Below are 15,431 nucleotides of genomic sequence, written 5' to 3'. Positions count from 1 at the left end.
GGGAGTGGTGGTGGCAGGGATGGGGGGGGCGGGGCAGGTGGCCGTTGGTTCAGCTCATCCAAAACAGGATGTGGTGGTACACGGGGAGATCTGTGAGCGCCCTGGGGCTGTGCCAGGCCCCCTCTGCCCTTTTACTTCCCAGTCGCCCTTTGCGCTGTCTTCCCCCCGCTCCCCTTGCCACCGTTCCCTTACCCCTTTGGCCCCTGGAAGGCAAACCCCTTCCTCTTTCCACACATGGCCAAACCTGCCCTGCCCTCCCCCACCCCCACACTTCCCCCTCTTCCCCCCAGCAGATCAGTGCTGTCAGAGTGTCCCCGACCGGAGGAACTGCTCTCTGAGCATCCTGTCACAAGGTCAGCGCCAGCCCAACTTGCAGCGAGGAAAGCCGAGAGTCAGGCCGCCCGGCGCTGGGAGGGCAGAGATCGTGGCAGAATGGTCAGGCCGAGCACTGCGTCACGCCGAGGGGGTCAGGAAGGGAGGCGGGGGGGGGGTGCATTGGAGGCAGGGGGTTCCTTGTGGAGCAGGTGTTGCGTGTCCCCACTCCCCAGCTCCCCTGCAAAGCTTGGATCTGGGATTCGGGGCATGTCCGAATTGAGTCTTTCGCTCCAAGGGCTGGGGTGGGAAGGCGGGAGGCCATGTGCCCATGGGTGGCAGCTCTGGGCCCCGCACCCTGCAGCAAGAGGGGTTTGCAAGCGCCGAGGTTTCAGCGGCGCCGCGTGGCACCCGCAATGTCTCTGGGGTGGGAGGCGCAGAAAAGGTACCTGTGCCCGGGGATGCCGGGCAGCAGCCTGTGGGTTGGGGAAACTGCCCAGCAGACTCCTCTGGGGGAGGCGGGAGAGCAGGTGCTTAGCAGGGTGCCAGCATTTGATGGCTATCCCGGGCGCCCCCCACGACCCTGGGGTCAAAGGCGGTTGGGAAAAATGGCTGGGTACAGGAGAGTTTCTTCACCTGTCATCTGTGTATCAACCCATCCCCATCCCCACCCTCTATGTGGGTGTGAGGCTGGGTGTGTGACAATGGCTGTGAGTCTGTGTGTGACAATGGCCTTGTGTGTGACAATGGGTGTGAGTCTGTGTGACAATGAGTGTGTGTGAGAGAGATAATGGGGGTGTGTGACAGTGGGTGTGAGTCTCTCTGTGTGTGACAATGGCTGTGTATGTGACATGGGGTGTGTGTGTGTGTGTGTGACGATGAGTATGTGTGTGACAATGTGTGTGGGTGTGACAATAGATGTGTGTGAAAATGGCTGTGTGTGTGACAATGGGTGTGAGTCTCTGTGTGTGTGACAATGGGTGTATGTGACAATGGGTGTGAGTCTCTCTGTGTGTGACTGTGTGTGTGTATGTGTGACAAGGGCTATATGTGTGACAATGGGTGTGAGTGTCTGTGTGTGTGACAATGGCTGTGTGTGACAATGAGTGTGGGTGTGACAATGGCTGCGTGTGAGAATGGGTGGGCATCTGTGTCTATGTGACAATGGGTGTGTGGGTGTTTGTGAGTCTCTGTGTGTGTGTGACACTGGCTGTGTGTGAGATTGACCATGTGTGTGGAGGGGTGGGGGGTGGGAGGCGTGCGCGTGTGCACTTCTCAGCTGGTGGGTCTCAGCTGAACAGAGGATGAAACATTTTGGGCCCACAACCACGATGGCTGCCCCCTCCCTTCCCCACCACAAGGGGGCAGCGACCTACATGCGCGTGAGCTCTCCCTTCCCTGCGCCCCGAGCATGGCGCGTCCCCTGCAACTGGGCAGGGCTCTGCCAGAGCGGTGTACGCTTCACGGTGGGCAGGAGGAGGCTGTTTCCTCGGCAACAACCCTGGGCTACTCCAGGCCTGGCCTGTCCCAGCAGGGGGCGCTGTGGGGTGCAGGGCAGGAATGCTGTGGCTGTGGGGCAGAGCTCTCAGTTTCTGCCAGCAGGGGGTGCTGTGGGGTGCAGGGCAGGAACGCTGGCTGTGGGGGACAGCTCCCCGCCCCTCCAGGTTGGGGCTGGGGGGGGTCCTGCAGGGAGCCAGGCTGCCCCAGCCCCCTCTCACGGCCAGTCTCTCTGCAGTCGGACTCCCTGGTCGTGTGCGATGTGGACCCCGCGCTCAAGGAGAAGCTGAGGAAATTCCGCTTCCGGAAGGAAACCAACAACGCGGCCATCCTCAGTGAGTGTCCCTGGGCCGGCTCCCTCCCCAGGGGCACGATCCCCGGCCCTTCTCCGGCTCCCTGACCCCCAGTGTCGCTCGCCTTGGTGGATCTTCCGCTCAGCCGCTGGGGCCAGCTTCTCCCAGCAGGGGGCGCTGTGGGGAGCGGGGCAGAAGCGCTGGCTATGCGGGGAGCTCCCGGCTACTCCAGCTCTGGCCTGTCCCAGCAGGGGGTGCTGTGGGGAGCAGGGCCGGAGCGCTGGCTATGCGGGGAGCCCCCGGCTACTCCAGCTCTGGCCTGTCCCAGCAGGGGGCGCTGTGGGGAGCGGGGCCGGAGCGCTGGCTATGCGGGGAGCCCCCGGCTACTCCAGCTCTGGCCTGTCCCAGCAGGGGGTGCTGTGGGGAGCAGGGCCGGAGCGCTGGCTATGCGGGGAGCCCCCGGCTACTCCAGCTCTGGCCTGTCCCAGCAGGGGGTGCTGTGGGGAGCAGGGCCGGAGCGCTGGCTATGCGGGGAGCCCCCGGCTACTCCAGCTCTGGCCTGTCCCAGCAGGGGGTGCTGTGGGGAGCAGGGCCGGAGCGCTGGCTATGCGGGGAGCCCCCGGCTACTCCAGCTCTGGCCTGTCCCAGCAGGGGGTGCTGTGGGGAGCAGGGCCGGAGCGCTGGCTATGCGGGGAGCCCCCGGCTACTCCAGCTCTGGCCTGTCCCAGCAGGGGGCGCTGTGGGGAGCAGGGCCGGAGCGCTGGCTATGCGGGGAGCCCCCGGCTACTCCAGCTCTGGCCTGTCCCAGCAGGGGGTGCTGTGGGGAGCAGGGCCGGAGCGCTGGCTGGGGATCGTTCAGAGTCCCGGCGGGGAAGGCCGCGCTGCTCAGGTACCTGCTGGCGGAGGTGGCCCCTGTGCAGATCATGACCCTCGCTCCGTCTTCTCTCCCCAGTGAAGATTGACAAGGAGCGGCAGCTGGTGGTGCTGGAGGAGGAATTCCAGGTGGGGACCTTTCACGCCCGTCTTCCAGCTACCTTTGGAAAGCTCAGTTAGGTTAAAGGCCCCGCGGGCAGCAGACCTGTGCCTAGCTCCTCCCAGATGCCGCTGTGCCGCAGAGCTCCCATGGCGCCCGCGGGGCTAGAACCCACCTCCTCTTGTTTCAAAACCCAGCCCCCTTGCCACGGGAGCTAGAGAAGCAAACCTTGTAAGCACCATAGGGGAGTATGGGGTGTGGAGGTGGCAGTCTGATTGTCTCCACTAGAGGGCAGCGTTCTCAGGCTCTCACGCACACACAGAGCAGGTGTCAATTGCTCCAGCAGGGGGCAGTGCGCACACGCACACACACACGCACACACACACAGAGCAGGGGTCATCCCCTCCAGCAGGGGGTAGCAGGGACGGACAGACAGACAGACAGACAGACAGAGCAGGGGTCATGCCCTCCAGCAGGGGGCGGCAGGGACGGACAGACAGACAGACAGACAGAGCAGGGGTCATGCCCTCCAGCAGGGGGTGGCAGGGACGGACAGACAGACAGATAGAGCAGGGGTCATGCCCTCCAGCAGGGGGCGGCAGGGACGGACAGACAGACAGAACAGGGGTCATGCCCTCCAGCAGGGGGCAGCAGGGACGGACAGACAGACAGACAGACAGACACACACACAGAGGCAGGGGTCATCCCCTCCAGCAGGGGGCGGCAGGGACGGACAGACAGACAGACACACACACACACACACACACAGAGGCAGGGGTCATGCCCTCCAGCAGGGGGCAGCAGGGCCGGACAGACAGACAGACAGACAGAGCAGGGGTCATCCCCTCCAGCAGGGGGTGGCAGGGCCGGACAGACAGACAGACAGAGCAGGGGTCATGCCCTCCAGCAGGGGGCGGCAGGGACGGACAGACAGACAGAACAGGGGTCATGCCCTCCAGCAGGGGGCAGCAGGGACGGACAGACAGACAGACAGACAGACACACACACACACACACACAGAGGCAGGGGTCATCCCCTCCAGCAGGGGGCGGCAGGGACGGACAGACAGACAGACAGACACACACACACACACACAGAGGCAGGGGTCATGCCCTCCAGCAGGGGGCAGCAGGGCCGGACAGACAGACAGACAGACAGAGCAGGGGTCATCCCCTCCAGCAGGGGGTGGCAGGGCCGGACAGACAGACAGACAGAGCAGGGGTCATCCCCTCCAGCAGGGGGTGGCAGGGCCGGACAGACAGACAGACAGAGCAGGGGTCATGCCCTCCAGCAGGGGGCGGCAGGGACGGACAGACAGACAGACAGACAGACACACACACACACACACACAGAGGCAGGGGTCATGCCCTCCAGCAGGGGGCGGCAGGGACGGACAGACAGACAGACAGACAGACACACACACACACACAGAGGCAGGGGTCATGCCCTCCAGCAGGGGGCAGCAGGGACGGACAGACAGACAGACAGACAGAGCAGGGGTCATCCCCTCCAGCAGGGGGCGGCAGGGCCGGACAGACAGACAGACAGACAGAGCAGGGGTCATCCCCTCCAGCAGGGGGCAGCAGGGACGGACAGACAGACAGACAGACAGAGCAGGGGTCATGCCCTCCAGCAGGGGGCGGCAGGGACGGACAGACAGACTGACAGACAGAGCAGGGGTCATGCCCTCCAGCAGGGGGCGGCAGGGACGGACAGACAGACAGACAGACAGAGCAGGGGTCATGCCCTCCAGCAGGGGGTGGCAGGGACGGACAGACAGACAGATAGAGCAGGGGTCATGCCCTCCAGCAGGGGGCGGCAGGGACGGACAGACAGACAGAACAGGGGTCATGCCCTCCAGCAGGGGGCAGCAGGGACGGACAGACAGACAGACAGACACACACACACACAGAGGCAGGGGTCATCCCCTCCAGCAGGGGGCGGCAGGGCCGGACAGACACACACTCACACATACACCCAGGTCCCCATCCCTCCAGCAGGGACACACGCAGAGCAGGTGCCCATTGCTCCAGCAGGGGGCAGCAGACACACAGAGAGCAGGGCTCATCCCCTCCAGCAGGGACAAGGACAGAGGACCCGCTCACAGACCCGCAGAGCAGGTGCCCATTGCTCCAGCAGGGGGCAGCGTGTGCACACACACACACACACACACACACACACACACTTTCACTCTCCCTGCATCTTGCCCTCTAAGGTCGAGTGCCCTGCCCTTGTGGCGGGGGGGGGGGGGGCACATGGCCCCGAAAGGAACCCTGCTCTCTTTCCAAACAGTGGTTTGCGTTCTGAGTTCCCTGCCGGGCTGCATGTGACGCCCCGGCAGCACGTCGAGAACCCACGCGGGCAGGAGGAGTAGAAATTGAATTTACCCTCGAATGAAAGAGCCCCGGGGAGGTGCCACGGCGCGCACCAGTCGGTTTCATACTTAGTTCGATCCGAGCCTGCGGTTGTTACAACCTGAATGAAGCTGCCACAGTTTCCGGCTCGCTGCACTGGAACAAGGGATTCCTGCAGTGCTGAGGTCAAACGCACCGTGGAGACTACGAAGCCTGAGTTAGATCCCGCCCCGAGAACTAGGACTGACCCCGAACCAACTGCATGGGCCCCGTTATCTAGGTGCTGTATGTAAGAAACGCATAGAAAGTCCAGTCCCCAAAGCGCTCACTGTCTCTGATGAGAGGAGAATGAAGGTCACTTTACACCGGTGAGGGCAATATCTTTAGCCTCACAGAAAGGGAAACTGAGGCACAGAGCAGGGCCATGACTCGCAAAAGCCTGGTGTCCTGCATCCCAGCACCCTGCCCATTAGACCATACTGCCTCTTGCCACCAGTTTCTCCCATTGGTTTCAGATCAGGTTCACTGTCTATATGACCCATTCTTCTCCCCTTGGCTGGCTGGTCTATATAAAAGGAAGCAACTTACTATTGCTATCAGTTAGTGGAGTAAATTCTTTATTTAGAGATTCCAAGGCCAGAAGGAACCGTGGTGACCATCTAGTCTGACCCCCTGGATAACACAGGCCAAAGAACTTCCCCCGAATAATTCCTAGAGCAGAGCTTTAAGAAAAACATCCCGTCTGGATTTAAAGATGGTCTGTGATGGAGAATCCACCCCGACCTTGGATTCCCTTCCCTGTTAAACCATTAAATCCATGGCTCCGTTTCCCTCAAGATTTCCCTCAATGGCTCTGATGCACCTTTCAGCCGTGAGCTCAGCTGTTGATCCAGGCATGTTGATCTTGGCGTGTCTCGGGGGGAGCAGCAGCACCCCAGAGTCTGTCTCCAGACCGCAAAATGCCACAAAAGCAGTTCCTCTGCGCACCCGCGTTGCCCCTCGCCTCTGGGTCTGTGCCCTGGCAGCGGCAGGAACCTCCCGGCTCCCTGTTGTCCTGTGTAAGGAGTGGCCCTTCCTGCCCTTCCGCTGGGCCACCCCTCCTACCGCCGCCCAGCTGGGGAGAGAACCCAGGAGTTCTGATTCCCAGCCCCCTGCCCGCTCTAACCGCTAGCCCCCACTCTCCTCGCAGAGCTGAGTGGGGAACCCAGGAGTCTTGATTCCCATCCCCCGCTGCTGTGACCTGCTAGACTCCCCTCCCTTCCCAGATCTGGGGAAAGAACCCAGGAGTTCTGGCTCCCCGGACTTGCTTTGTTCTAACCACTTTGCCAGGCAGGGACCGGAGCCAGAACTCCTGGGTTCCACATCTGGCTCCGCCACTGACTTGCTGGGCAACCTAGGTCAAGTCCCTGCCCTGTTCGGTGCCTCAGTTTCCCCATCTGTACAATGTGGGTGACAGGGAGCCTCCTTGTCCTCTTCCTCGCTCTGCCATCCCCCTTAGTTGATGCAGCCTTTGGCGTCTCTCCCACAGGACATCTCTCCGGAGGAGCTGAAGAGCGAGCTGCCAGAGCGCCAGCCCCGATATCCTTCTGCCGTGGGGCGGGGAGGGGGCATCCGAGCCAGCTGGCGGGGCACGGGCCTCGCACATGGTGGCAGGATGCCAGGAGTATGCATGAGGGATGTGTGTGTGGGGGGGTCCCCTGGGATCATCCTCGCCCCCGGGAGAGGAGGGGTGCTTGGGCTGTGGGCAGGGGAAAATGTCCCTTGTCCCCAGCTTGGAGCAGATTTGAGATCAGCGGGGGCTGCAGGGAGCAGCCAGGGGATCAGAGCAGCAGGGGGCAGCGCAGAGAGGGAGAGGAAAATGAGCCCCTCTTGTGGGGGGGTGTACCCCACAGCCCCCCTGCTTGTGGCTCTGCAGTGTGGTGGGAGGCTGGGCAGGTGCCCCAGAGCTTCAGGCTTTGGGCCAACCCGCCCCGGGCCCTGCAGGGCTGGGGTCCTGGGAGATCCCAATGTGTCTGACAGCTGGCAGGGCTTACATGGGTGGGGGCAGCCCGGAGCAGGTATCAGGGCGGGGGCAGGACCAGCCAGGAGGGTGAAGAGATGGAGAAGGATAGAGACAGGAGCATTTCAGGGTGGCCCAGCTCAGCCGAGAAGCAGCTGCCTCCTTGACTGGGGCTACCTTTGTGGTGTACAGTTATAAATACGTCCATGATGACGGGCGCATCTCCTACCCGCTCTGCTTCATCTTCTCCAGCCCCGTCGGTGAGAACCAGGGGGAGTGGGGTCTAGTGGTTAGAGCAGGGGGGCTGGGAGCCAGGACTCCTAGGTTCTCTCCCTAGCTCTGGGAGGGGAGTGGGGTCTAGTGGTTAGAGCGGGGTGGGGATGGGAGCCAGGACGCCTGGGTTCTATCCCAGCTCTGGGAGAGGAGGGGGATCTAGTGGTTAGGGTTGGGATAGGGCTGGGAGCCAGGACTCCTGGGTTCTATCCCAGCTCTGAAAGGGGAGTGGGGTCTAGTGGTTAGAGCAGGGGGGCTGGGAGTCAGGACTCCTGGGTTCAATCCCAGTGCTGGGAGGGGAGGGAGGTCTCGTGGTTAGAGCTGGGCACCAGGACTCCTGGGTTCTATCTCTGTCTCTCCCCATGGGGCAGGGTGCAAGCCGGAGCAGCAGATGATGTATGCTGGGAGCAAGAACAGGCTGGTGCAGGCAGCTGAGCTCACCAAGGTACCAGGGCAGTGATGCCCTTTCGGGCTCTTCCCATGGGCAGCACCGGCACCCCATAGCCCCCTCACCCAAGCTGCCGGCCACATACCCATGCTGGGGCTGGGTGGGCTACCCAACCCCTCCCCTCTGGCCCATGTTGGAAGGGGCTGTCGCTTTCCCCTCCCCTGCCCCTTGCTCTGCCTTGTCCCAGGGCCGGGGGGCTGCCCTAGGGCATGGGGGTCTTATCGCTTCCTCGCCCCCGGGGCCTCCCACCCATCTGACGGGGACCTGCCCTCATACCTGGGACCTAGCCAGGACCATCCCTGGATTGCCCCATAGATGGGATCTCCCAGCCCCTATAGCTGGGATCGGTACCCCCCCCCCCAAAGCTGGGATTTACTGCTCCCCCATTCAGCATCCACACCCCTGGATCGAGGCTCCGCTCTGGAGGACCCCGCTTTAATGCCCACCCCAGCTCCATCCACCTCTCCCCCCGCCCCCCCAGGTGTTCGAGATCCGGACCACAGAGGACCTGACCGAGGAGTGGCTGCGGGAACGGCTGGCCTTCTTCCGCTAGGGGGTGGGGGGGCACAGATCCCCTCCCGACTCCACCGGGCCCGGGACACCCCCCTCCCCCAGCGACTGGCTGGGAAGCAAATAAACCACTTGGGACCCAACCTGGGTGTCTGGTCCATGTCTGAGGTCTGTCCCTGCTTGAGGGGGGGTAACCCTGGCCCCTCCAGTGTTGCCTGGGTCTGCCCCTCCCCCCATCACTGCCTGGGTCTGTCCCTGCTGGGGGGCTAATGCTGCTACCGCTCACCTGCTCTCAGTTCTGAACTCCCCCCTCCCATGGCCTGGGCCTAGCAGAGATGCCCCCCTCCCTATGCGGAGCTGTAGCGTGAGCCCTCGGGGCCCACCCCACTCATCCCCTCCTGCCTCCCGCCCTTGCCAGGCCCTAGTCTCTATTTCATGTTGGCTGAGATGGGAAATCGGAGGTGAGCGTGAACCCCCACTTCTCGCCCCTGGAGAGGGTCCCTCCAGGGCTGGGCTGGGCTGGGTGGGTGGGGGAGCTCACCCGGCCTGTACTCCGGGGGATACCCCCATTCTCCAGCCTGGCGCTGCATTCCAAGGGAGAGCGCCCCCTACTGAGCCCCCCCAGCTACTCACAGGGCAGCCCCCCCAGCCTGCGGGAGCCGCGTCCTGCTGTCTCTCCACAGCCAGGAGCTGGGGATTTGCAGTTCTGGGCGGAGGGGTTTCAGGGGGCAGCGGTGATTGGGGGGCGGGGAGGAGATTGGCTAGTAGAGTGCTTGTCTCTGAGAGCAGGGTCTCTCTCTCTCTCTCTCACACACACACATACAGCAGGGCCCATCCCCTCCAGCAGGGAGCAGCAGGGTCACACACACACACCACACACACACACAGCAGGACCCTTCCCCCCAGCAGGGGGCTGCAGGGTCTAACACACACACACACACACACACACACACACACACACACACACAGAGCAGGGCTCATCCCCTCCAGCAGGGGTAGCAGGGACACACTCACACACACACACAGAGAACTGGCTGATCGGTCTCAAAATGTAACCGTAAACGGGGAATCGTCACTGAGCGGGTCTGTTTCCAGTGTGGGCTGTCAAGCCTGATTCCCCACTCTGGCACTCTGAGTGCAGAAGGTGGGGGGCCGCAAGGATTCTAAAAATTAATGCCGGCCACTCCAGGCTTGTATTAAGCTCCCAAGGTTAGGGCTTCTCTCTGACCTTGGATGGGTAGATGCTGCCACCACCCAAATGCAAAAAAACCCCTTTGAACCCAGGAAGGCGCACTTGGGAATTCCTCCCTGTGGGGTGCCCTGAAACCCTTTCATAGAATCATAGAATATCAGGGTTGGAAGGGACCTCAGGAGGTCATCTAGTCCAACCCCCTGCTCAAAGCAGGACCAATCCCCAGTTTTTGCCCCAGTTCCCTAAATGGCCTCCTCAAGGATTGAACTCACAACCCTGGGTTTAGCAGGCCAATGCTCAAACCACTGAGCTATCCCTCCCCCCCCCTTTCATCCCCGCTCTGGGGAAGAGCTGAGAAAGAAAACAAAGGAAACCAGCTGTTGCCACCAGCTAATTAAACAACATGTGCACAAACCTCTTAGGACACAAAAACGCAATCCTGTTCTTAAAAAAAGGTACATTTTATTAAAAAAACAAAAAGGAAGAAAATACGTCTGGAACATAGGCTATTGCTAGTTTTAAAAAAGAGCAAATTTAATAATTCAGCATCAAGAATGGTTTTCTTGAGGTCCAGCTTAAAGGTTACAAGCAACCTGGGGTTAGCATAGAGAAGTTCACAAGCCATAAAGAAATAAAAGAGATAAACCTAATCGCGTCTTCCTAGACATTCCCTGATCTGCTTACATATCTGGGGTTTCAGGTAAGTAGGTTCGAGGTATGATCTGATGATTTTTCATACTTGGTTTAAAGCTTCTTACTGCATTGCAGCTCTGTGTCTCCTCTCTCCGGAGAACAACACACAGACAAAGGGAAAGTTTTTTCCCAATTTTAAAAAGTTCTAGCCTTCCCATTGGCTCTTTTGGTGAGGTGCCCACTCCCTTCCTTTTACCTATGGGCTTTTTTTAACCTTTATGGGTAAAGCAAGTAGAGAACAGCTACTAACAGGGATTTTGGCTGGCTGGGGCTCCATAAAAGGGAGCTATCCCCCCCTTCATTTATCACAGGGGCCCTGCGCTATTTTACCTTTTTATCCACGTAGAAACTGTAACATTGTCACTGATGAAGTTGGCAGATGACGCAAAGATCGGGGCAGGGGAGTAAATACAAGGTAACACGTCACTGATTCAGCGCGATCCGGATTGCCTGGGAAACTGGGCACAAGCACCCGGTATGTGTTTGAGGACGGCTTGGGCTCAATAGAGACATCTAGGCACAAAGAATGAGCTAGATGGACAGGCTGGGGGACTCTCTCCTGGGAAGCCATGACTTTGAAAAAGATTTGGGGGCCGGAGTAGATAATCAGCGGAACAGGAGCCCCCAGTGCGACGCTGGGACTGAAAGGGCCAATGCGATCCTGGGCTGTATAAACAGGGGAATCTCGCGTAGGAGCAGAGAAATTCTTTCCCCTCTGTGTTTGGCCCTGGTGCGACCGCTGCTGGGATCCTGTGTCCGGTTCTGGTGCCCACCATTCAAGGAGGATGTGGATAAATTGGAGAGAGGTCAGAGAAGAGCCACGAGAAGGATCAGAGGGTTAGAAAACCTGCCTGGTAGTGACCAACTCCAGGAGCTACTTTACCAAAGAGAAGGTGACGGGGTGACTTGATCCCAGGCTACAAGCACCTTGGGATGTTTTTTGACCGGCAATATAAATCCAGAGTAAGGGCCCGATTCTGCTCTCAGTTGCACCAGAGTAACTCTCTTGAAGTCAATGGGGCCAGATCCCCAGCTGGTGTCAATTGGCCTTCGCTCCATTGGCATGAGTCTGGCCTCACGCAGTTACTCCGGATTTACACCAGCAACAGAATTTGTCCTGTATTGGACAATGGGGGGGTCTGCACTGCTGCCTTTTGGCCCTTGGGGAAGGGGGTGGGGGCATCAGTACATGCCCCCCCCCAACAACAATGCCCCGTGTAACCCAGAAACTTCCGTGGTGTTCCCCCTTGCAACAGAACAATGGCTCAGCTGGTTACCATGGCAACCAGCCGAAGTCCGGCCTAGTTACGAGCCACGCCACATCCATCAGTTGCCAGCACCCCCGCAGCCTCCCTAGGGTCCCCTGGCCCGGTGCTCAGTGCCAAGGGCTGTTGACCCAGGCAGGCAGGACAACTGATACCACTGGGCCCTGTCCCCCCCCCCACACACACACCTTGGGCCCTGTTCCCCCCTGCCCCATCTCCAGCCCTCACCCTGGCTTCCGGGCTTAAGAATAATTAATTGGGAGGGGGCTCTGCACTGACTGGAGCTGGTATGAGGGAGCCGGGCTATTTCCTGGGGCTGAAATCCATCCCTCTCCATCCCTCCATCCATCCATCCATCCCTCCATCCATCCTCTGTCCCTATCCATCCCTCCATCTATCCTCTGTCCCTATCCATCTCTCCATCCATCCTCTGTCCCCATCCATCCCTCCATCTATCCTCTGACCCTATCCATCCCTCCATCCCTTCATCCATCCTCTGTCCCTATCCGTCCCTCCATCCATTCTCTGTCCCCATACACTCCATCCATCCCTCCATCCATCCTCTGTCCCCATACACGGCATCCATCCATCCTCTTTTCTAATACACTCCATCCATCCATCCCTCCATCCATCCTCTATCCCCATTCATCCATCCATCACTCCATCCATTCTCTGTCCCCATACACTCCATCCATCCCTCCATCCCTCCTCTTTTCCAATACACTCCATCCATCCATCCCTCCATCCATCTCTCCATCCATCCTCTGTCCCCATCCATCCCTCCATCTCTCCATCCATTCTCTATCCCCATTCATCCATCCATCACTCCATCCATTCTCTGTCCCCATACACTCCATCCATCCATCCATCAATCTCCATACACAATATCCATCCATCCATCCCCATACACACTATCTAATCTAATGTAATCCATCCCCTTACACACCCCTCTATCCCTCCGTGGGCTCCCTGGTCTGATTTGGGGTGGTGGGGAGGAGAGGTACCAGGTGAGGGGAGCCCATAGGTCTGAGCAGGGGAGGGAAGGGGATACGGGGCCCCCAGCTCTGATTGGGAGCCCTCCCTCTGCACACTATGAAGACAGGCTCTGCCAGTCCTGCCAGGTTGCCCCAGGGCAGCGCCGCTCGGCGCATCGCCAGGCCCCGCTGTCATGAGGACCCGCAGACACGCCCATGCGGGCATGAGGAGCCGCACTTTGAGGGGTGAGGCTTGGGCAGCACCAGCTGGTGCCGCTGTCAGGAGGGAATGGCTGTGTAGCACCTGTCGCTCCGTGGGCAGGGGTCTCCAGCCAGGCCGGGGAGCTCGGCTGCACCGACGCTGGGGGCAGAGTGCCCCCTTCTGAGCCCTCCGCCCTGCTCCCCACAGCACAGTACCCCCTAGCGCTGCAGCCTTGGGGGCAGCACTGCTCCGGGGCCCCTCGCCTTCTGAGCCCCCCCGTCCTGCTCCCCGCAGCACAGCACCCCCTAGCACTTCCGTGTGGTAAGATGAGGTCCTGAAACAGAAGTCCTTGTTTCAGAGGCCCGGTACGAGACCTAAGGTCGGAGTTAAAGTAACTAACGGTCAAGGCTTTGCTGATACAAAACAAAGTGAAGCTGTGAGTCAGAGGCAGGCCCTGCTCACGGAATCTGCCACGAAGAAGGCGGATGCTGCAAAAACACACGTACCGAAAAGGTCCCGGGCACAAGGAGTGTAAACTCGTGCCAGGATGGTGCCAGGACACGCTGGCATGAGCACATTCCACACAGATAACAGGGACGTGCTGAGCCATCGTAAAGACGGGGTCACAAGGGGAATATGATGGATGGGGCTGTTCTGCTCGAACCAACATGTACAAGGTAACAGGCGGCACCTTGACACGCAGAGGGGTTGTACCTCAATACGTCAGGAGGGAGGTGTAACTTGTTTGCACCTGTGTATAAGAACGCACCCCTGCGGGGTTGTCTTTGTCTGGCCTAGGGGGCAGAGGTAAATCCCGCCACTGACTGAGCCGGTCCATTGTCAGGGAGCAAATATGTCCTAGCAGAACGGTAGACAAGTGATCCGGGGAGCTAGGGACTGTTTCGTTTGGCAATAAACCTGGCCGGGTGCCTTCGTACCTTATCGGAGTCTGTGGTCATTGGGGGTTCTCTTGGGGTCTGCTGTGCCTAGGGTGACCAGATGACAAGAATAAAATATCGGGACACACAGGCTCACAGCCCCCATCCCACTGGAGCCATGGGGGAAGGGGGACACACAGCCTGAGGAAGCCGCGGGTCGGGGGCTCACAGTCCCCGCTCCAGCCCTGCTGCAAGCCGCGGGTTGGGGGCGCATGGCCCCGGCCCCCGTCACAAGCACACGGCCCCGGCGCAAGCCTCGGGCGCAGGGCCCCAGCCGCAGCCTCGCTGCTTACCTGGGGGATGGTTCCCACCCACTGGGAAGCACCCGGCAGGTTCCTCTGACTCCTCGGGTCCGCGGCAGCCAGCGGGGTCTCCACTCCACGTGCTGCGCCTGCCACAAGCACTGGCTGCAGCTGCCCTTGGCTGGAAGCTGTGGGGTGAGTCGTACGCAGCGCCCCAGGTGCAGGGGCAGCCGGGGGGGGGCGTCTGCGCCCTGTCCGCACCTGCAGCTCCCATTGGCCGCGATGGAGCCAGAGCTTATGGTAGGTGCAGCACGCGGGGACCCCCCCACCCCCAGCCACCCCCGCGCCTAGGGGCCGCAGGGTCCCGCTGCCCGCTCTTTCCTGGGAGCCGCCCCTAATGAGCATCGCCGGGACCCCAGCTCAGCGCTCGTCAGTGTACTCCTCCAGCCCCGAGACAAAATGTCGGGACAAATGGCGTCCCCACCGTACATCGGTCGGGGCGCGGGACAAACAGCTAAATGTCGGGACAGTCCCGATTTTATGGGGACGTCTGGTCACCGTAGCTGTGTGTCAGCGATCTGTGCAGAGCCCGGGCAGCACGCGGAGGGAACACACGCACCAAGCCGACAGTTATCAACATTGGACGGAGCAGAGCACCACACCGGCGACGTCTGACGACATTCAGCACCGGGGGCATCGCGCACATTAGGGCATTGGGGTCAGCGCTGATTGCAAGGGAAGAGCGCCCCCTTCTGAGCACCCCCCGTACCTTGCTTCCCTCAGACCAGCACCCCCTAGTGGTGTACTCGGGCATGGCGATCAGCGGGGGCACAAAATAAAGGCCAGGCGCCGGGCACATGCAGGCAGACCCAAGTGTGCTGTGACCTCGCCGGCGGGAGCACCCGGAGCCGCGAAGCCGTGGCAGCACGGGGCACAGCGCTGGCTAGGGGCTCGGGACTCAGGACTCTGGGGACGGAAGCAGGTGGCCAGCCTGGGCCACTGCCCACCTACCTGCAGCGTGGCTGCTATTTTTAGCAAGCTGACATGTAGGCCGACGTGAGTTGCCATGCCACCTGCCGACTGCAGCCCGGGGCCTACCCAGGGAGGCGAAGGCCCTTTGACCCGGCTCTTTCCAACCAGCCGCAAAGTTTAATAATGAAAGGAGGCTTTATGAAAGCACTTGGGAGTATTCCTGCCTCTTGCATCTGGGAGCCGCTTCCTCTCATCCAGGCCTGGCTCGCCCGGGTGCCTGCTCCCTCCTGCATG

At 60.7% G+C, this 15,431-nt stretch overlaps 1 protein-coding gene across 1 annotated transcript; it reads left to right on the top strand.

Annotated features, from left to right (window-relative positions):
* The first annotated feature begins 293 nt into the window (after positions 1 to 293).
* GMFG (glia maturation factor gamma) lies at positions 294 to 8,802 on the top strand. Its single transcript, XM_084613051.1, has 7 exons — positions 294 to 435; positions 2,048 to 2,144; positions 3,055 to 3,104; positions 6,958 to 7,007; positions 7,606 to 7,688; positions 8,073 to 8,146; positions 8,631 to 8,802. Exons 1-7 carry the CDS (start codon positions 433 to 435, stop codon positions 8,700 to 8,702), a joined length of 429 nt encoding a protein of 142 aa, XP_084469177.1. The 5' UTR covers positions 294 to 432; the 3' UTR covers positions 8,703 to 8,802.
* Positions 8,803 to 15,431: the final 6,629 nt, after the last annotated feature.

This window comes from Lepidochelys olivacea (genome assembly GCF_965140295.1).
Source record: "Lepidochelys olivacea isolate rLepOli2 genome assembly, chromosome: 23".
Lineage (NCBI taxonomy): Eukaryota > Metazoa > Chordata > Testudines > Cheloniidae > Lepidochelys > Lepidochelys olivacea.
This window is presented reverse-complemented; position numbering and strand designations above follow the sequence as displayed.